The sequence below is a fragment of the Nerophis ophidion genome, linkage group LG01, assembly GCF_033978795.1.
Source record: "Nerophis ophidion isolate RoL-2023_Sa linkage group LG01, RoL_Noph_v1.0, whole genome shotgun sequence".
Taxonomy (NCBI): Eukaryota; Metazoa; Chordata; class Actinopteri; order Syngnathiformes; family Syngnathidae; genus Nerophis; species Nerophis ophidion.
Genome location: NC_084611.1, coordinates 32,142,285 through 32,165,752, shown reverse-complemented (window position 1 = coordinate 32,165,752; position 23,468 = coordinate 32,142,285). Strand labels below are relative to the sequence as shown.

Genomic DNA, 23,468 nt, shown 5'->3' with positions numbered 1-23,468 from the left:
CCTTTACTTTTGTGCGAATTATAAATGTGTGTTTGTTGTTCAATAAAAAATTTAATAAATAATAATAATATCAATTATAATAATAATAATAAGATGTGGTAAATTTGGGCAAACATTCGCAAGAAGACTCGGTTAATAAATGTGTGCTCCCTACCTGGACTGGACATAAATTATTTAAAGTATGTTTCTGTACTTTTGCCCGACCGTGTGTGTGTTATGCAAGCGTGCCTTCTCTTAATATGGTAAACAAATCACTCCATAGTAACTACCTCCTGTTATTATCTTCCATGTTTAGTACGGCTTTATTCACATCAAAGAGAGCCCCCGTAATGATATTCACCAGGCCTTTTTTATTATTACTGATTGGGGGCGGGGATGCTAAAGTGACGTAAAAGAAGACGTCCTGAAAAGACGGCAAATAAATAATCCCGCCAACGCGCCGTGGGGGGAAAAATGGACTTGTACGGGAAGGTAGGACACAATATTCAACACTGTCATTGGCGATGTTTGCTATGTTTGTCACGCTATGGAAGCCATATTTACGACGCTCATTAAACATGAGCCTTCAAGGGGTTATTTATTATTACTGCTTTGTACTGGTTCTCTGTCGTAAATAACACACCTGTGGACAGATGTAACGCGTTTAATGCTAACATAGCCATGCAGTCAACGCTCTCTCTATATTTATATATAAAAAATAAAAAACGGTGCGGCACTTCCGGGTTTGAGTGGGATGAAAACTGCAACTCCCATGATGCTCGGCAATGACGTCAGAGCGCTACTGAAGAGGGCGGGCGAGATGTGGTTGGAACAGCTCCCCGGTGCTGAAATCGCTTCTACACTGACAACGAGCGACGCGGAGGGTGGGAAGGAAAAAAGAAAAAGAAAATAATTCATAGGGAAATAAAGGCAGAACATTTATTTGGCACCGACTGAAATCGAGCCAAAGCCTTCGACACAGGTTTGTTTTTTTTATCATGTCCTAATACTATACTGCTAGCTTCATCAATGAATGCTTGATAATTCATTAAATGACCTCACCATCAGATTGCTAGCATTAGCCAGCACGCCCCCCCCCCCACCGCATCCCCCTTTTTTATATCAGTCATTATGATCCATATATTATTCAATAGCATGTGTGACAGCTGTTTTATGACATGCCCTTGCAAAGATGTGCATGCAGATGGATACATTGAAAACATATTTGTGTATACTATGAATAGGAAGAGCAAAGCTGCACGTTTGGCACCAATGAGTGCAGTGATGGTTTTGTCTGCACGGTTCACCTTGGAGCAAAGATGACTGTGTCCTCTCCTGACTGGCTGTCATAGAAATGAGTATAAAAATAGAAGTATTTGCAGACAATCAGTGATGGCTGTGGATGCATACACAGGCAGAGGAGGCGGTGCCCCGCAGCAGATATGTTTTTTCTTTCACTCCAATTTTAGAAATTAATACAGAGTAGTGATTCATCCACAAAAATCAGCATGTTCTCTCTCTTCTAAAGGCCATCATCATGCTGGTATTTGAGTAATAAACATACCATAATGGGTTTGACTAGTAGGCATAGGCCATCTACACACAATTCCAATTCCGATTCCCAGGGTGATGATTTGATTCAGAATCGATTCTTGTTTCAACTCAATTCTCGATTCAAACCGATTCTCGAAATATATTATTTCATATAAAAACAATGAAACCTTTTCAAAACAAGTGACAAAAGCTACTCTTGGCCGCTGATGTATATGGCGCAGTGAAAAAGTGCAGAGATGGCCTAAAAACATATTTTAAAATACATTTAAAAAGTGTATGTATATATATATATATATATATATATATAAATGTATGCATATGTGTGTATATGTATGTATATATATATATGTACACATGTGTCTATATATGTATGTATATATATGTACATATGTGTATATATAATGTATATATATGTATATACATACAGTATATATACACATCTATATAAGTGTGTGTATATATGTGTATATACATATATATGTATATATACACGTCTATATACGTGTGTATATATGTATGTATGTGTATATATGTATGTGTGTATATATGTATGTGTGAATGTGTATATATATGTTTATGTTTAATATGTTTATGTTTGAGGGACGGCGTGGCGCAGTGGGAGAGTTGCCGTGCGCAACCCGAGGGTCCCTGGTTCAAATCCCACCTAGTACCAACCTTGTCACGTCCGTTGTGTCCTGAGCAAGACACTTCACCCTTGCTCCTGATGGGTGCTGGTTGGCGCCTTGCATGGCAGCTCCCTCCATCAGTGTGTGAATGTGTGTGTGAATGGGTAAATGTGGAAGTAGTGTCAAAGCGCTTTGAGTACCTTGAAGGTAGAAAAGCGCTATACAAGTACAACCCATTTATATAAATAGTCATACATTAATATATATTGACATAATATATTATATTATGTAATAATATTTAAAAAAAATCCTAATATGTATATGTATTTTTAATCGATTCTTGAAAATTATGAAACGGTTAAGAATCCGAATAATTAGAATCATTATTAAAATGTGAATACATTTTTTAGCAACCCTAATAACTAGCATACAGTTGGAAGGTGATTGATATGGCCCCATTTGTCACGGTTTAAAGACACATGAATCATGACGAATTGCACTATCCACTTTAGCAGCCAGTAGTGTGTTGAGTATCTTAAAATGTGTTTAGTGGCAATTCCAAATTTGACCAGTGTCAGTTGCTATAGAGTGGTGCAACTGCATTGCAAAAATGATTAATCCCCCACCTTCTAAGACAGGGGTAGGGAACCTATGTCTATAGAGCCAGATGTGGCTCTTTTGATGACTGCATCTGGCTCTCGGATAAATCTTAGGTGACATTGCTCAACACAATAAGTAATGAATAGTTCCACTGGTAATCAGTGTTAAAAATAACGTTCAAAATATAAAAAAATCTCATGCATTTTTATCCATCCATCCGTTTCATACCGCACCTGTTCAAGAAGTCAAGAATGGTAAGAAGTATTTTATTCATTATTAGTTAGCTTCAGAATAAAAATGTTATGAAAAAGAACAACAGACGTATTATACCCTAATGTTGGTTTTACATAAAAATGCAGACATTTAGTTGTATTCAGTGTTAAAAAAATATTATATGGCTCTCACGAAAATACATTTTAAACTATTTGGGTTCCATGGCTCTCAGCCAAAAAGGTTCCTGACCCCTGTTCTAAGAGATCCACCCAGGAATGGGGTCATATGAATTAAAAAACTAAACTGGCATATTGCATGTAGTGTCATATTGTTATGAAACGTTCTTTTTTTTTTTATATAAATAGTGAAAATAAAGTCTACACAAATGCAACGTTACAAGGAAAAAACTGAGAATTTTTACAAGAAAAATTGTGAGAATATTACGAGAAACGTGGTATGGTTTTGGAACAATGTCATACTAATGCATACAAACAACTGCACTATTACATGAATAAAGTTGTGCTATTGCAAGAACATTGTTGCAATGTAAGAGAAGTAAAGTTGCATTTTTTGTGAAACATGTAAGTAATATTAGGAGAAAAAAGTTGTCATATTAAAAATATAAAGTTAGGATGTTTCGATAAAAAAGTTGCTATGTTACGATAGAAAAGTTGTAATGACAGAAGAATGGTCAAATTTTTTCAATAAAAGTTGGGATGTTTTAATTTTATCTAAGTGAATATTTACAAATGTGTGATGTGACCAGGAAAAATAATAATAACCCAAAAAAATGTTCATCACTGTGCTTAAAGCTGCAACCCCATTGCACCCTTAAAAAGGTACCTTGAAAGACTCCTTCTCCTCCACTTTTTCTATATGCTACTGCAGATGGCTGCCACTCAGGATGCAAAAGGGAAGGGTGAGGGCGGCGACCAAAACTTTGACTACATGTTCAAGCTACTGATCATCGGCAACAGCAGCGTGGGCAAGACGTCCTTCCTTTTCCGCTACGCTGACGACGCCTTCACCTCGGCCTTTGTCAGCACCGTGGGCATCGACTTCAAAGTGAAAACGGTGTACAAAAACGACAAGAGGATCAAGCTGCAGATATGGGTACGGAATGTTCCTGTCAGCTTTGGATTTATTCTGCACATTGATTTTAATCAACACAAGTGGGAGCTTTAAAAAGCGACCTTACACTCCCTTTTTTTCTCATCTTATCTCCATCTATCTTTGCTCGCTCACTCTGCCTCTTTCCTTATCTTCATTCATCAATTAGGAACATTTTAGTTGCGGTGAGAGGTCAGGGCTTCATGTTTTTGTTTAAAAACGACTACAAAGACTGCAACACTAGCAGGGTGTGGCACATCTGTTCGCTTCTTGATATATATATATATATATGTATATATAAAACCCGCCATCTTAAGGGCAATCTTGCATTGTGTCTTTGTGATGAGAGACAGATGGAACCCTGAACATTTCTGACAAGAGACTAGTAAGTGTCAGCTTGGCGCCCAGTGGGGAACAACACGCACGCAACACCTTCCCGCGAATGTGTGTGTGCTTGGAAGTGATGATCATCTGAAGCTTCGTTAATTAGGAGCTGCAGTGTAATATCTCAGTTCTCGTCCCTCTTTTCAATTTCACACTGAAGGTTAACGTTCCTGCAGAGATCGTGTTCTCATGTCATAGTTACACTCTTTTGCAGCAATTAAGCCAGACCCTGACATTCAACTCTTGAAGGACTGTAAAGTGAATCTCAACACCGACGAGACGGGTCGTGTGTGTTTAAATTGCATCCAGTAGACTGGCTTGACTGCCTCTAATTGAGCCCAGATGCAGCTGAGACTTGCAGTTAAGTGGCTGGTTAAGCCTCCAGGATGATGTCATCAGTGCTCTATTAATACATTGAGATATTCATCATTGAGTGTAGCTTGATTTCAAGTAGGATTGTGCCTAAAAAAACCAACGCGCTGAAATTATTTTTGGGCCCACATTGGAACACAATCTATTAACAACACTCATTGGATACTATAATGTTGTAAGTGACATTTGAACATTAACATATTCATCAATCTCGTGCTTACATTCAGTTTGATGAAAACATGTATAGCAACTAATTAGCAAGCTATCATTAGCAGCTAATAGCTCCTCTGTCACACAAATCAATGTTTCCGTCTAGAGATGTCCGATAATGGCTTTTTTGCCGATATCCGATATTCCGATATTGTCCAATTCTTAATTACAGATTCCGATATCAACCGATTCAGATATATACGGTCATGGAATTAACACATTATTATGCCTAATTTTGTTGTGATGCCCTGCTGGATGCATTAAACAATGTAACAAGGTTTTCAAAAATAAATCAACTCAAGTTATGGAAAAAATACCAATATGGCACTGCCATTTTTATTATTGAAGTCACAAAGTGCATTATTTTTATTAACGTGCCTCAAAACAGCAGCTTGGAATTTGGGACATGCTCTCCCTGAGAGAGCATGAGGAGGTTGAGGTGGACTGGGTTGAGGCAAGGGGTGTATATTGTAGTGTCCAAGAAGAGTTAGTGCTGTAAGGGGTTCTGGGTATTTGTTCTGTTGTGTTACGGTGCAGATATTCTCCCGAAATGTGTGTCATTTGTGTTTGGTGTGGGTTCACAGTGTGGTGCAAATTTGTAACAGTGTTAAAGTTGTTTATATGGCCACCCGCAGTGTGACCTGTATGGCTGTTGACCAAGTATGCCTTGCATTCACTTGTGTGTGTGAAAAGTCGTAGATATGTGATCGGACCGGCATGCAAAGGCCTTTTAAGGTACTTCTCCCTACGTCCATGTACCACTCCATACAGCGGCGTTTTATACAAAGTAATACTTTTTTTTTTTTTTAAACCGATACAAATCATTTCTGATATCACATTTTAAAGCATTTATCGGCCAATAATATCGGCAGTCCAATATTATCGGACATCTCTATTTCCATCCATCCCACCATCCAATTTCTACCGCTTGTCCTTCTCAGCGGCCCTGCGATAAGGTGGCGACTAGTCCAGGGTGTACCCGACTTCCACCCGAATGCAGCTGAGATAGGCTGAAGCACCCCTTGCGCGACCCCGAAAAGGGACAAGCGGTAGAAAATGGATGGATGGAGGGTCTTTCTCAGGGTCGCGGAGGGCTGGAGCCTATTTAAAAGAAAGAAGCTCTTAATGCAGTTGTTTGGGTAATAATCATGCCATAATGGGTATGAATAGCAGAGGTGGGGAAAATAATCAATTTTTAGATGCATTGCAATTCGGACGTGGACGGTTATAAAATCGATTAGTGAACGTCAGTAATCTATGTATTTACTGTAAATAAAGCAATGCAGACAATTCTAAAATTTGATTGACCGCTACAGGCCACCTCACAAAGAAATCCAACCAGCTCCTTTATTATAGGGCACTTGTGTTTCAGTTTTGCACACATTTTTATTCATTTGATAAACGTGCAAATTTATTCAACTGTTTCTTATTACATACAATGTTTTTAAAGTTGAAAGTAATAAACTTTTATCTAGTGAAATTAAAACAAAAGTAAAACCGTATCAATGTACAAAAATAAAGACGAATCATAGCTCCTGAATCGTAATTGAATCGTAATGTGCCGAAAGATTCCCACCGCTAATAGTTAGCATATGGCAGTTTATCAAAAAGATATACTGGCATATTGTGTGTCGTATTGTTAACAAGCATTTTTTTTTCAATATTGTGAAAATGTAACATCACAAAGAAAAAAACTATGGAATCTTACAAGAAAAATTCAGGATATCACGAGAAACCTGGTATTCTTTTAGAACCAAGTCATAGGACACTATTGCGCAAACAAAACTGTAATGTCATAAAAATATATCTTAAAACAATTAAGTTGTGCAGTTACAAGAACATTGTAGTAAAGTTAAAAAAAAAATTAGAAGTCAAATGTTTTTGCTAAAAAGTCACAATTTCCGAGAAGTCATGTTTTCTCGCAAATTTTTATTAAGAGAAAAAAGCTGTAATGTTAAAAGAATATATAGTTAGTATGTTACGATACAAAAGTCGACATGTCAAGAAAAATGTTGTAATGTTAGAAGAGTGTTTATATTTCTTGAGGAAAAAGTCTTAGAATTACAAAAGGTCTTTATTGCATACGGTGTCACACGGTTATGATTTATTTTTTAAGATATGAAAGTAAAGTTGTTTTTCTCAAATTTACATTTATAAAAAATGGAAAATTATGAGAAACATGGTATTTTTTAGAACGTCATAATATTGTGCAAATAAAACTATTGTTATAAAAATATAATATAATATTACACAAATGGAGTCGTGCCATTTCAAGAACATAGATGCAATGAAAAAAAAAAAGAGAATTCGTATTTTTTTGTAGAAAAATGTCGGAATTTCCGAGAAGACAGGTTTTTTAAGTCATATTAAAAGAAAACAAGCGGTAATATTAAATGAATAAAGTTGGGATGTTCCGGGAAAAGAGTTGTAATGGTGAGGAGAATGGTCATATTTCTTCAAGAAAAAAGAAAGAATGTTACAAGAAAAAGTTCTAAGTGTAGTAAGGGGATATACTCACAAATGTGTGATGTGACCAAGAAAAATAATCCAATAAATTGAGTGAATTTAGTAGAAAGAAGACATAACATTGGAATACGATGTAGTTACCAACATATATTGGCTACTGTAATAATAGGCAATTTTTTAAATGACTTTTGAACATTAACATATTTATCATTGTCACGCTTACGCTCCTTTTAATGACAAGTAATTAACCAACCAGTCGATAACAAGCTAGCCGTAGCAGCTAATGGCCCTCTTTCACGCTACCAGCAAAAGCTGCCTTTTTTACGTAATTCTTTATGAACAGCACGAGAGAGAGAGTTTGGGGGGTAAAGTCGAACTTCTGAAGTAACGTTCCAGCCGTAAAAGTGGCCAGTCCCTTCATTGTGTAAAAGGGAAGGTCAGAAAGTTTGACACCCAAGACTTATTTCTAACGTCCTGTTGTGCTGAATGCAATTGTTGCTGTATTTTATGCGTCACATCAGATGCTGCATCTACAGCAATAAACTAATTAAAGGATATTGGTTTGCTGTGTGAAAGTTGCAGATCTGTGTGACATGTCAGCAATCAGTCAGCCCCGCTACTTGAGCGTGCCAAGTGACTCCTCTTGTCTACGATTGTCCGAGCTTTGCAGAAATGAGCTTAAATGCTCAAATGTTGAGTCGGGATTCAGCCTCCGCCCACCGCATTTCCACTTGATGCCGTCAGCCGATTAGATTGATTAATTTCCCGTCAGCCGCACGCGTCCAGTTTTTCATTGAGCTCCAATTTGCATGACTCAGCAGTTTTTATTTCCAGTCATACTCTGTCTTTTTAAATGAGAACAAAAGGAAATTAGAGTAGCACACGGCGCCACTGTCTGATGAACCCAAGACTAAAAAGCTAGTAGCATCTTGTAAAATCTTGTAATAGTTAAAGGCAGGTCTGCAATGAAACATTATCGTCCGTGCACAAAATGTGTCTTTTTTTTCGTCATTGCATGCGGTTAAAAGGTCGCTGCTGTGTGTGTGTGTGTGTGTACTGCGAGCTCCATCTCTGCAGAATGAAGGTCAGAGCGGTCCTTTGGCTACGCTGCCGTTGTTGCCATGTGCATGCCGACAGAGAGCAAAGCATGAGCATAACCGGCGCCAAGTGGATCAGCCAAAAGTCCTCCATCATGATTCACAGACGCCCGCAAAACACACTTTGCTGTAGGCGGAACAACTGTGCAGCACAGGCATGTTGTTCATTATGTAACTAGTAGCAAACGGCAAGTAAACATTAGCCCATATGTACTCCTTCATGATCAGGCAAACGTCAGTATTTTCATTCAGGTTTTGTTGCCAAAAGTGCAGCTGGCGTTTGTTCTCCTACCAGGAGGTTTTTCACCAGCTGAGGCCAACACCTGCAAACCTTTAGTCAATCTAATAAGATCCAACACAAGACGTTGGAAATATATCCCGGATGCTCAGTAAAATATGGCTGCCGCTACCATTGGATACTAAAGTTATCCATTCATCACCAAAGGCTGATCGATCAACTCCGTCGAGGGGAATTTCGCCAAATTAAACATACGAGTCTTTGTCCTGGCTGCTAAGTACATCGACAGCAAAAAAAGAATGTCTCAGTCAAGCGTCAAAAGGTGATCGGTCTACTATTTTCACAATTGTAAGAATGTTAAAATGTTACGTAACACTGCCTGTACCATTATAAAAGTTTTATGTTGGCCACAAATTGACTCTAAAACTGTTATGTGTACATACATAACTCTATGTTTTATTTATATATGTATATAATACTATATATACACACACACACACACATATATATATATATATATATATATATATATATATATATATATATATATATATATATATATATATATATATATATATATATATATATATATATATATATATATATATATATATATATATATATATATATATATATATATATATATACACACACACACATATATATATATATATATATATATATATATATATATATATATGGGTTTCACGGTGGTAGAGGGGTTAGTGCGTCTGCCTCACAATACGAAGGTCCTGGTTCAAAATCCAGGCTCGGGATCTTTCTGTGTGGAGTTTGCATGTTCTCCCCGTGAATGTATGGGTTCCCTCCGGGTACTCCGGCTTCCTCCCACTTCCAAAAACATACACCTGGGGATAGGTTGATTGGCAACACTAAATTGGCCCTAGTGTGTGAATGTGAGTGTGAATGTTGTCTGTCTGTGTTGGCCCTGCGATGAGGTGGCGACTTGTCCAGGGTGTGCCCCGCCTACCGCCCGATTGTAGCTGAGATAGGCGCCAGCGCCCCCCGCGACCCCAAAAGGGAATAAGCGGTAGAAAATGGATGGATATTAAACACATCTATCCATCTATCCATCTATCTATCTATCTATCTATCTATCCATCCATCCATCCATCCATCCATCTATCTATCTATCTATCTATCTATCTATCTATCTATCTATCTATCTATCTATCTATCTATCTATCTATCTATCTATCTATCTATCTATCTATCTATCTATCTATCTATCTATCTATCTATCTATCTATCTATCTATCTATCTATCTATCTATCTATCTATCTATCTATCTATCTATCTATCTATCTATCTATCTATCTATCTATCTATCTATCTATCTATCTATCTATCTATCTATCTATCTATCTATCTATCTATGTCTGTGGCCTTGTGGTTAGAGTGTCCGCCCTGAGATCGGTAGGTCGTGAGTTCAAATCCCGGCCGAGTCATACCAAAGACTATACAAATGGAACCCATTACCTCCCTGCTTGGCACTCAGCATGAAGGGCTGGAATTGAGGGTTAAATCACCAAATGATTAACGGGCGTGGCCACCGCTAATGCTCACTGTTCTCCTGTGGGGATGAGTCAAATGCAGAGGATAATTTCACTGCACTTATTGTGTGTGTGACAATCATTGGCAGTTTCACCTTTTATAATTAACAAATAATAATATATATAAACAAAGGAAAAGGAGTGTGGCGAATCCAAATTGTGTGTGTGTGTGTGTGAGACTATGTGGTGATACCGGTAGTGTTGAGCAAGAGGCTGAAGATCAAGAGGGACAAGGCAGAGCTCGGAGGTCCGTCGCAGTCAGAAAGTCGGGGCTATAGTGGGGCGTTGAAGGTCCGTGTCCAGGCGGGAGGTCGAGATCCAAGAGGCAGTCAGGGAGGCAGAGGGAACGCGGGGAGGCAAGACGCACAGCTCGTAACGAACGGAGGCTGTTGGATCGACAAGAAAACATGAGATAAATCAACACGGAGGGGGAGAAGCACAGAGAGAGAGTATGCATAGAGCTAGACTGGTTTGGCTTACTGTACAGGACAGCTAGCTACTTTCTGGCGCCGGATAGCAGGTTGTGCCGGCTTAAGAAAGCAGATCTCTTCATCAGCTTCAGATGCGTTGATTGCTGGCGATTGATTGCAGCTGGGCACCGGCGCAGCTTCTGCAGGAGTGGCGCGCACAGGTGCGCTCTTGGAGGTGCAATCAGCAGAGCGCACAGACGAGTGCGCATTGGAATGCGCCCGGGCCGTGACAGAAACGAATGCTATTTCTATTAGTTCCTTTTGGAATATGTGTTTCTAAACATGGACAACTTGACCATAAAGGTTCCAGGAACAGCACTATTTAGGATGCAGAGAAGGTATAACCAATCAAAAACATAAATAAACTTGTGTTTTATAACACAGTTTAACCCTGGAGTGGATTAAATATTTATTTAGCTTACAATGGGAACATGTATCACTGAATACCATTTTACTCATTTAAAGACAGAATGTGTCATCATTTTATTATTATAAGCTGAACTTTGTTCACAGCTAAAATGGCAAAGCCTGAAAAGAGACACAAATGAGTCACTGTTCGTTTGAGTGCAGAATGACAGACAATCAGCAGAACAATGTCTGCATCATGAACACAATACAAAGATGTGATTAAATGTGTGCACAGCAGCCTATATGGTTTATGCTGCCTTGCAATCTGATTAACGATGGCATGAGCATGACAGTGAACAGAACGTGTGTGTGTGTGTGTGCGTGTGTGTAGGACACAGCAGGCCAGGAGCGTTACAGGACCATCACCACGGCCTACTACCGCGGCGCCATGGGCTTCATCCTCATGTATGACATCACCAACGAGGAGTCCTTTGGCGCCGTGCAGGACTGGTGAGTCTCGGTTGTATGTATTTTATACCGTAACATGTCTGATGCATCCATAGGTCACACGCAAGCTCAAATAATATTGTTTCTTAAATGGGCCACAGTGAGCCATCTTGAGCAACCAGGTTTCTAGGTTGTCAATGTCGCTCTAAAAACAACACAAAAAATACTTACATACAGCAACTCCGTAGCTTATACAGCCTTTGGACCTTTGACCTAGATGCTTACTGGACTGACAATTACCATTAAGGCTGATGTCGACTTGCTGCTCATCAGTTCCATAACATCACGTGACACAAGCTTGCTTGTCAAGGCAAAAAAATATCTGCTGCACGTCATGGAACAGGGCGCACAGTTGAAGCCGGGAGGTGTGTACATACAGTACGACATCCAACTTGCATACTACTGTAGTGGATGGAGGGAGGTGTAGAAGAGCAGAACAAGCAGAACCTGAGGGGGGACAACAATTAGAAGGCAGTCATAACAAACAGACCGAAGGGAAACATAACATGAATAGACTAATTACATAGACACAGCTCGGGTAGAACACAAAGGCATTCTGGGAGCTGATTGGCTGACCTAGACAGTGCTTAAAAGGGCGGGACTAATGAGACCATGGTTGTGTTTAGATTTGTGCACTTCTTTTTTGTACTTGCATTTTCACACTAGTAAATGCAACGCACTGTTAGTAACTGGAAGCTGTGCTCAATAGGCCCAACATGGTGAATGAGCTTTTTTTTTACTCACTAATTTCACTAACATCTATGCAATTCAAACAAAATAGCATCTGCAAAAATGATAGTAATATAACAGTAAAATACAGTAAATTACTATCTTGAAGTAATGGTGGCAGAGGATGATCTATAACGGTGGAAAGTATTGTTATTGTCATTTACAGTAAGCGCACAATGACAATAAAGGATTTGGAAACTACATTACCAACATTTGGAAATAATGTAATTGAAACAAAGGCAAAGTGAATGCTATCCAAAATAGGTAACATAAATGCTGCATGGAAGACTCTTATAAAAGTAGGAAATATTATACTTAAAGCTTACATAGCCAAATCACAAAAAACAATAATAGTTAATGACTGTTAGACATTTTTAGGGTTTATGTTCAACAATGGAATATTCCTGGCTTCCCACCACCCTTGAGCATCACAAGGCAAAGTAAATGAAACCCTTTTTTAGCCTGACCATTCTAAATGCAGGAATTATTCATTGTAAATCGAATATTTTTATAGCGAGGGCATAAAAACCTGTTTACGACCCTCTACAGTGAGTATGACTTTAACAATTTCGGAACCCTCTCAACATGAAATAACATCCACATAGTCACCTTCACACTTGTTTAATCTAATATAGTACGGCTGAGCCAATCAGTGGCCACAATTTTGAAAGCGCATGCTCTAATAAGTTTGGTCTTATCTAGTGGTCAATACTACTGTAGTATTGATATTTTTAGTTCATGTAGCATATTTTATGCTAAATTTGGATCTAAAGCATGCTTTAAAAATGTGTTATAGAGTGAAGTGGCAAACTTCAAAGCACGATGTGGTGAGGGACATCTGTACTAAAACAAACAAGAGTTCAAAACTAAACCTGAATCAATTGACTGGTACTAAAACTGTTATAGTCCTATTGACAATATTTATTGATGATATTATGATTGATTTTATTTTCGGAAGACTCCAAATCTTTACTGCTGTACGAGCTGCACACTGACTACTATCCAAGTCTCATTTCCATAGTGGTAGGATATTTTCCCTAGAGATAATATAATGAACTGCTTTCTGAGATACAATATGGTAAAGACTGATTCATCAATGTTGACACCTATCCCGATATTTTCATCAATACTTATGATTGACCTTTGTCTATGTAACAATCATTACCTTGAGAAACACAATCCATACCCATGCACAGACGGATGTGTTCTCTATTGACTTAAGCGCCGCTGACTCTTATTCCGCCCCCCCACCCCCCCCTGCCATTTTACCCTGCGACATGTAGCAGAAAAGAAAAAAAGAATTGCCATGGCAACCATTCCTTCCTCAGCTGCTCCTGAATTAAACCGTGTGACGTCTTCATATCCTGTCAATGACACACACATTCCACTCACAGCACCATGTAATGCACATAGTTTCTATTCAAGTAAAGCACATCTTTTAAACAAAGAAGACGAGTGGCAACATCTCATTTGTCCCTCGGACTCGTCATGTCGCGCCATCGCTCTCGCTCATGTTTTTGAGCGGCGGTGTGTTCGCTGGCCTACTTTTAGTTAAGGCTGCAGCAGCATCCACCACAGGAGATATTTGCTCCTTAAGCTCTTTCTCTAAATGCAGTAGGTCACTGTGACTTTTCTGCAAACACTGACATTCTGTTTGGACGCAGGGCGTTATAATGTTATTATAATAGGAGACATTTACAAGTTAAACCTTTGCGCTTGTGGTGTCACACATTGAGCATGTTAGTAAGTTGAAGCATGGAACAAATGAGAGGACGAGTTGTGACGACAAGAAAACAATAAACCGAACCACAAATGTTCAGCCCAGAACAGCACTTGACCCACTTTCCTGACCGTGACTAACGCAGCGAACGATGATGCAATCACGGCCCAAATGGCGGACCACCTCTACATCCTGTCCATCTCTCTGTTCACGTTGACTCCTTGGGAGATTCTATGCAACGCAGTGACCCACAAAACAACTTGCCCAACTGTGTCTTGTTGTCAATTGCAGGTCGACCCAGATAAAAACGTACTCGTGGGATAACGCGCAAGTGGTTCTGGCTGGGAATAAGTGTGATATGGATGAGGAGCGGGTGGTGTCCGTTGATAGCGGAAGGCTGCTTGCAGAACAGTTGGGTAAGTGTGCCATAAACGTAATTGAAGTGAACTATAAGGAATTGTAATTCCCTCAGAAATTGCATGCGGAAATACTGATGTCACAAAATCCCCGTAAAGTGCTTTCCTTATCACTAGTTTATGCACAGTGCTGTATGTCCATGTTATACAATGTATATACCTGATGGGTTTTAGTAAGTTAAATCCCAAATTTCTTAATGTCTGAAAAAGCTGCATTACGACATTTTATAACAATCCCAAAGATAGCATGCAAATATACCCCCCGTGGCTGTAGGCAACATAAGTAGGGCATTAGAGCAATCTGATTGGACGGTTAGGGACTGATCTACAAATCCTGTTTCCATATGAGTTGGGAAATTGTGTTGGATGTAAATATAAACGGAATACAATGATTTGCAAATAATTTTTAACCAATATTCAGTTGAATATGGTACAAAGACAACATATTTGATGTTCAAACTGATAAACATTTTTTTTTTTTTGCAAATAGTCATTAACTTTAGAATTTGATGCCAGCAACACGTGACAAAGAAGTTGGGAAAGGTGGCAATAAATACTGATTAAGTTGAGGAATGCTCATCAAACACTTATTTGGAACATCCCACAGGTGTGCAGGCTAATTGGGAACAGGTGGGTGCCATGATTGGGTGTAAAAGCAGCTTCCATGAAATGCTAAGTAATTCACAAACAAGGATGGGGCGAGGGTCACCAATTTGTAAGCAAATTGTCGAACAGTTTTAGAACAACATTTCTCAACGAGCTATTGCAATGAATTTAGGGATTTTACCGTCTACGGTCCGTAAAATCATCAAAAGGTTAAGAGAATCTGGAGAAATCACTGCACGTAAGCAATGATAATACGGACCTTTGATCCCTCAGGGAGTACTGCATCAAAAGCCGACATCAGTGTGTAAAGGATATCACCACAGGGGCTCAGGAACACTTCATAAAACCACTGTCAGTAACTACAGTTGGTCACTACATCTGTAAGTGCAAGTTAAAACTCTACTATGCAAAGCGAAAGCCATTTATCAACAACACACAGGAACGCCGCCGGCTTCGCTGGGCCAGAGCTCATCTAAGATGGACTGATGCAAAGTGGAAAAGTGTTCTGTGGTCTGCGAGTCCACATTTCAAATTATATTTGGAAACTGTGGATGTGGTGTCCACAAAGAGGAAAATAACCATCCGGATTATTATAGGCGCAAAGTTCAAAAGCCGGCATCTGTGATGGTATGGGGGTGTATTAGTGCCCAAGGCATGGGTAACTTACACATCTGTGAAGGCACCATTAATGCTGAATGGTTCATACTGGTTTTGGAGCAACATACTGTATGTTGTCATTCAAGCAACGTTATCATGGACGCCCCTGCTTATTTCAGCAAAACAATGCCAAGCCACGTGTTACAACAGCGTGGCTTCGTAGTAAAAGAGTGCAGGTACTTTCCTGGCCCGCCTGCAGTCCAAACATGTCTCATCAAAAATGTGTGGTGCATTATGAAGCCTAAAATACGACAAAAAGAGCCCGGACTGTTGAACAACTGAAGCTGTACATCAAGCAAGAATGGTAAAGAATTCCACTTTCAAAGCTTCAACAATTAGTTTCCTCAGTTTCCAAACATTTATTGAGTGTTGTTAAAAGAAAAGGTGATGTAACACAGTGTTAAACATGTCCTTTCCCAACTACTTTGGCACGTGTTGCAGCCATGAAATTCTAAGTTAATTATTATTCGGGAAAAAAAAAAAATTCTGAGTTTGAACATCAAAATATCTTGTCTTTGTAGTGCATTCAATTGAATACGGGTTGAAAAGGATTTGCAAATCATTGTATTCTGTTTATATTTACATCTAACACAATTTCCCAACTCATATGGAAACGGGGTTTGTACTAAGATCCATATTAATCACATGCACTAAACAACGTGTTCAAAGTATAAAATTGTGTGTACTATTAGTGGGCATGCTTCATGTTATCTACAAAGACTACGTATACTATTGATAACAAGTGCAAAAATGGTGCGGTCTACCTTTTTTAAATGAGCTTTAACCATGGAGCTGCTCTTTTACTGCACATTCATAGCGTTTTGTTGTTTTAAAACATGCAGCAGACATGTACAGTATGTACCACTTCTTTCGAGGCATTTTAAAGGCAGTCCTGCAGTGCATCTACCACGGAACTGGCATTACGGAGAACATGTGCCGGAATGGTCCAATAGCAAGAAAATGCATATCACAATAAGGTTCATTAATATAAATAAAAACGCCAGCAGACACAAACGCAACAATTGAATTTGTTTTAATCAGCCTTTTGTTGTTTAGCCGCTAGAAAATTATTATAAAATGATAGTGGTTCGGGCATCTGGTCAGGATCGTCTCCCCAGGGAGGTGTTTAGGGCACGTCCGACCGGTAGGAGGCCACGGGGAAGACTCAGGACACAGTGGGAAGACTGTCTCCCGGCTGGCCTGGGAATGCCTCAGAATCCCTATTGTTTGGATTTAAATGACGTCACGCTTGGCTTATTAAGTATGCTCGGTGATCAATCCATGGTCTGATCTTAATGGGTACTAGGCGCCATTTAGCCTTTCGCGAATAAAAATGTCCTATGCTTGCATTGTTTTAGGCTGTTCGAACTGTTCAGATAGCAAAAAGGATAAATGTTTTCTTAAGAGTTCCTTGGGAGGTGATCAAGAAGGGTGGGATAGTGCAAGATTTTACGAAAAACAACGATAAAAAGTAGCACACACTCAAAGCCAAGAGAGCAGTCGAAGAATGCACAAGTTCGCAGTAATCATTTTGTTCAAGATTTGTTTGATATACTTTTAACGTTTAGTATTTCCCATTTAAGTTTTATCTTGATATTATTTGTATTTCTTAAAACAGCTTTTTGCTACAAGTGTTTCAAAAAGCATCTATTTGGCGAGTCTAAATAAAAAAAAAAAATGTCAGCAAAACCTAAGAGTTAATCATTTAGCAAAGGCAGCAATCATAAATGAGGCTTTCAGCTCATAAATAACGTTGACATCTATAGTTATATTTAGATAAAGACAGGAAAAAACATATGTACCGTATTTTTCGGAGTGTAAGTCGCACTGGAGTATAAGTCGAATTTTTGGGGGAAATTTATTTGATAAAACCCAACACCAAGAATGGACATTTGAAAGGCAATTTAAAATGAATAAAGAATAGTGAACAACAGACTGAATAAGTGTACGTTATATGACTAGTAAACAACCAACTGAGAACGTGACTGGTATGTTAACGTAACATATTATGGTAAGAGTCATTCAAATAACTATAGAACATGCGTTTACGTATACATTTACCAAACAATCGGTCACTCCTAATGGCTAAATCCGATGAAATCGTATACGTCTAGTCTCTTACGTGAATGAGCTAAATAATATTATTTGATATATTACGGTAATGTGTTAATAATTTCTCACTGAAATCGCTTCCGAGTATAAGTCGCATCCCCGGCCAAACTATGAAAAAGACTGCGACTTGTAGTCCGAAAAATACGGTAGTCGTGAACAGTGTGTGCAACAGCAACAAGGCAACAAACATGGCTTTAGAAAAGAAATGCAACCTTACCCGCGCAACAATGATGCAGGATTCATCCAAAAGAGTCTTGATACCAATTTCCTTGACCCAGCCACACACAAAGAAGTTGCAGACCGCCATGATTTTCCAACGTTTCATCTGTTTTGTCGTGTAGAATGACATCTGGAGCACAAGATATTGTAGTTCAGTATAACTGTGAACTCCACCAAAGGATAATTCTTGATACCGCTCGACAAATCTATTCTTGATAAAGTAAAGGGATCTTTTGCATTGTTAGATATGTGAAGTGAAGTGAATTATATTTATATAGCGCTTTTCTCTAGTGACTCAAAGCGCTTTACATAGTGAAACCCAATATCTAAGTTACATTTAAACCAGTGTGGGTGGCACTGGGAGCAGGTGGGTAAAGTGTCTTGCCCAAGGACACAACGGCATTGACTAGGATGGCGGGAGCGGGAATCGAACCTGCAACCCTCAAGTTGCTGGCACGGCCGCTCAACCAACCGAGCTAAACCGCCCCAGATATGTTGCTCATATCTGCTTTTTGAAGGAAGATCTATGCCCCCTGGGTACTCAGATAGTCTGCACTCTGTTTGCTGCACATCCATCTTGGCTTGGCTGACCACCACAGTTTTTCACTAAAGGGAAGAAATTGCATGACGGAAGACAAGTAATAGGTTGACAATTATACATAGGACAAAACTGCAATGTGAGCGTCTCCTTGTTCACAGCCATTTTTGCAAACTGCTAGTTTGCACGTCCTTTTTGGATGTACTAAATATAGATGCAAAACAGCGGCTGCAGAGCGTATTAGTCTTGACAGATCACACTGTGTGCGCTAAGTGATAATATTTGCAATTTAACCTCCCAGTATTGAGTGTTCTTATGATCAGCATATATTCTGCATATTCGTGAAGACAAACATGCTAAATGAATTATTATTTTGCTTACTTAAAGACGCAATCCCAGGTTTGTGTGGAGTTTGCATGTTTTCCCTGTGACTGCGTGGGTTCCCTCCGGGTACTCCAGCTTCCTCCCACCGCCAAAAATATGCAACTGGGGATAGGTTGATTGGCCCTCGTGTGTGAATGTGAGTGTGAATGTGAGTGTGAATGTTATCTGTCTATCTGTGTTGGCCCTGCAATGAGGTGGCGTCTTGTCCAGGGTGTACCCCGCCTTCCGCCCGAATGCAGCTGAGATAGGCTCCAGTGACCCCTCGTGACCCCGAATGGGACAAGTGGTAGAAAATGGATGGATGGAAGATGCAATCCTCTGCACCCCAGCTTAGTAGATCAGCTTCGCGTGCGCTATCAAGCTTGCACGTGTTTTAATACACATATTTAGTAGATCCGGCCCTCACTATGTTCAATGTCTAACACTGTAGACCTCCCTCCAATACGTCAGAACGCATATACAGTATTGAAGTATGGCACGACACAGCAGCATCAGAGGCAAAGTTGTAATAGCAGTAAGTGCTGAGCCAGCACTGATGAGTTGATTGTAAACAACAGTCTGAACCGTGATGATACTTCAAATGCAGCAACTGTAATCTTTTGTAGTTGATTAAAACATCTACACAAAGAGCTTGCCTATAGCCACACCTGTTTTGCCTTTAAAATTATATAATATGTATGCAAAGAACTTAGGAATCATATCTCATTCGGCAACGCTATTCTCAGGTAATATATTTTTGATGTCGATACCTCTGTTTATAGATCGTCATGTAAAAAATATACCTTCTTGCTGCATAAGCGGTAGAAAATGGATGGATGGATGGGCTGCGTACTGATAAATGCTGTAGAACAGGGATCGACCAGTCAAGGATTGGGACCCTACCGTCCAATAGCAAAAACATTTTTTGCTAGATCTCGCTAAAGGTTTTTTTCCTATGTCAGTGAACCGGAAGTAAAACAGACAAAGCGATGGAGGAGCCTACCCGTCATCCATGGGAGAAGTTTATTGATTTCTATTTTAGTATTGGCCTAACATATAAAGACATCAAGTCAATCAATCAATCAATGTTTACTTATATAGCCCTAAATCACAAGTGTCTCAAAGGGCTGGACAACCCACAACGACATCCTCGGCTCAGATCCCACATCAGGGCATGGAAAACGTAACCCAATGAGACAATGAGAAACCTTGGAGAGGACCGCAGATGTGGGGACCCCCAACTGGGCGGCCGGTGCAATGGACCAACGTCTAGCATAATATCGTGAGAGTCCAGTCCATAGTGGATGTAACATAATAGTGAGAGTCCAGCCTATAGTGGGGCCAGCAGGAGACCATCCCGAGCGGAGACTAGTCATCAGCGCAGCGACGTAACCAACCGATGCACAGATGAGCGGTCCATCCCGGGTGCCGACTTTGGACAGCCAGCACTTCATCCGTGCCCACCGAACCTGTGCCCTCTCCTCTACGAAGGACAGGGGGGCAGAGCAGAAAAGAAACGGCAGATCAACTGGTCTAAAAGGGGGGGTCTATTTAAAGGCTAGAGTATACAAATGAGTTTTAAGATGGGACCTAAATGCTTCTACTGAGGTAGCATCTCAAACTGTTACCGGGAGGGCATTCCAGAGTACTGGAGCCCGAATAGAAAACGCCCTATAGCCCGCAGACTTTTTGGGGGCTATAGGGCAGTTTTTGAACGCAGATTTCTTGCCGGAACATATGGTACAATACAATCAGCAAGATAAACAGAGCACAGATGATGGGTATGCTCCCGCTCCTCCATTGTTGTGTCTGTTTCACTTCCAGTTCACCATTGCCAGGTCTGTGTTACTTCCGGTTCACTGACACAGAAAAAAAAAACCTTTGCGAGATCTTTCAAAACCGCCATGTCCCTTTAGGGACATAAATGTTTGTCATATTGTCATATTTCCCCATTTTAACATGGATCTGATTGGTTGTTTTCGTGAAGATTAATTGTTGATAAATCACGTATCAAAAGCAACAAAATAAAGAGCACTACTCAGATCCAACCAGCCAAGGTGCTGTTGAATCTGTCTCAAATACCTGCGCTATGGGAGCAGCGTTACTCTGCACCATACGTCACTTGCATGGAAACCGGATTTACGAACATTGAGAGTGTAGGATTACTGAAAATACATGGTGTTAAAATGACTACAGCATTTTGTGAACTCGATCACCCTGTGATCTTTCCCCGTTGTTGCGCAGGTTTCGAGTTCTTCGAGACCAGCGCCAAGGACAACATTAACGTCAAGCAGACCTTTGAGCGTCTGGTCGACCTCATTTGTGACAAGATGTCCGACAGCTTGGACGGCGACCCGGCCGTTACCACGGGAGCGCCCACCGCCAAACTGACAGACAGTGCTCCGCCCCTCCAACAGCCCGCCTGCAACTGTTAGTGCCCCCCCGGAGGAGTTAAATGAAGGGGCCGCCAACTTCCTGTAACCTGTAAGGTGTTGATTTCATTCTTTTTTAAACTCTCGTCCTCTTGCCTTCCCTGGACTGTTTAGTGGTAGAGTTACTAAACGCTGTCGTATTAGAGCCTAACCTTTATCACCTTCTAACACGAGCAAATAAGACTTACTCTTATTAGAGACACTGTCAATAACCACCATGTTTGTAGTCCAAAGTCAATGTAAAAAAAAAAAAAAAAAACACTTTTGTGTAGCTTTTTATTTACAGTCTTGTAAGGTTGCCAAATGTGTTAAATAAGGCGTGAACACTACTGTACTTTCGGAAATGACCTACCTTGGATTGTTGACAAAGTGGCCTTTTTAGCATTTCCACCATGGCCTCTGTCCTGCAAAGTCGTCATCCAAACAAAAAAAACATTGAGCCATGTTGTTTTTGTAATTAACTTCCGGGTTCCAATTAAACAAACATAAAACAACATAACGCAGAGAGGATACAGCTATATATTGTCATATTTCCCCCTTTTTAAAAAACGAAAAAAACACAATACATACAGATAATGTAGTTAATATGTTCTTTAATTGACGTTTCGTTTTCAGAAAAGGGCACCGTCATTAATATGTGACGTCACGAGCATGTGCTCTGCGACTAATTTTGAACATTTCCCGGTTCCCATTCGTCCAAAACGGAACATAAATAACTCTCAAATGAGTCCGAATTATCGAATAAAAAAATGGAACGGCAAAGAAAGTGGTTATATACACACCTGTAGTGGAGGAACTGACAGCCATAGTTTCCTTTCTGGAGTTCGCATGTTCAATGTTGATGTTCGTGTTCATAGAGCGAGCGCTCTCTCTAGTGGGCGCGGGCTGCACTGCAAGTGAGCTCTGTAGTTTCTTTTTCAATATTCCAGATAAAAAGGCCTTTGGTTCTGTCGAACACTTGGAATCAGTTGAATAAGTGTGCCAAAAAGAAGACAAAACGTGAAAAATATAGATTCTTAGCGTTGTTGTTTGTTTGTTGCATAGTTGATGATAGCTGCAGGAAAACATTGCATGAAATCCGTCCTCGCAAGTAGATTTATATTCTGGTATAAATATAATATATGTGTATATATATATATAAATAATATCAAGGCTATGTAACAGATTTGAAAGCATGCTCACAGTGCTTGCTGTGACATGCGATGGGCCAATAAGTGCAATATTTTATGAATCCAAACCCTGTAAATAGTCTCTGCAGTGCGATGACTGCAGTGTGTGTGTGTGTGTGTGTGTGTGTGTGTGTGTGTGTGTGTGTGTGTGTGTGTGTGTGTGTGTGTGTGTGTGTGTGTGTGTGTGCGCGTGTGTGTGCGCGTACAGATTAATAGTGTGTTGTTTGCGTAAACCTTTTGCAAAAAAAAAATATAGAAAGACAAGAAAAAAATGGCTTCGCTGCCATGTGTCAGTCGTGTTGTCGGTGTTGTCGTGAAGTAGTTGGAGAGAGAAATGAGCTCACGTTAATAATAATAATACACAATTAAAGGGATCCACTACTTTTTGTGCATGTGTGTGTGTGTGTGTGTGTGCGTGTGTACGTGTGTGTGTGTGATGTTAGCGTTTCATGCCAATACCCATGTGTCAATCTCAAGTGAAAATAAATTGATATAATAAAAAAGAAGTAGGGTCATTTTGGAGCATGGCGATTCATGGACTGAGAGGAGATGTTTGTCAATGCAAGGTTTTTTTTTTGACATCTTAGGAAATAAAAAAATATTCAATGGTTTGGCTTTTGTGTGTGTTCATTTGCATGCTGTGGTCAGAGAGCCCGAATGTGCCCTTTTCACCTTTTAACAAGCCTCTCCATCTCGTCTCATGCACGCCATCTAGTGTTGAGGCTTGCACATAGCACTTCCTGTACAGTGCTTGTTGTGCT

At 39.8% G+C, this 23,468-nt stretch overlaps 1 protein-coding gene and 1 long non-coding RNA gene across 3 annotated transcripts; one reads left to right on the top strand and one right to left on the bottom strand.

Annotated features, from left to right (window-relative positions):
* Positions 1 to 334: 334 nt before the first annotated feature.
* Positions 335 to 23,316, top strand: rab3c (RAB3C, member RAS oncogene family). 2 transcript variants are annotated; one of them, XM_061900825.1, is made up of 5 exons: positions 335 to 471; positions 3,861 to 4,085; positions 11,631 to 11,749; positions 14,487 to 14,611; positions 21,351 to 23,316. In XM_061900825.1, exons 1-5 carry the CDS (start codon positions 454 to 456, stop codon positions 21,539 to 21,541), a joined length of 678 nt encoding a protein of 225 aa, XP_061756809.1. In that variant the 5' UTR covers positions 335 to 453; the 3' UTR covers positions 21,542 to 23,316. The 2 variants fall into 2 exon arrangements, with proteins under 2 accessions (XP_061756809.1, XP_061756819.1); XM_061900835.1 differs by lacking the exon at positions 335 to 471 and adding an exon at positions 791 to 961.
* LOC133553055 (uncharacterized) lies at positions 9,975 to 22,385 on the bottom strand. Its single transcript, XR_009806831.1, has 4 exons — positions 21,891 to 22,385; positions 18,204 to 18,335; positions 10,902 to 12,193; positions 9,975 to 10,807 (listed from the first exon to the last, which is right to left on the bottom strand). It is a non-coding gene; the product is annotated as an uncharacterized LOC133553055 (long non-coding RNA).
* Positions 23,317 to 23,468: the final 152 nt, after the last annotated feature.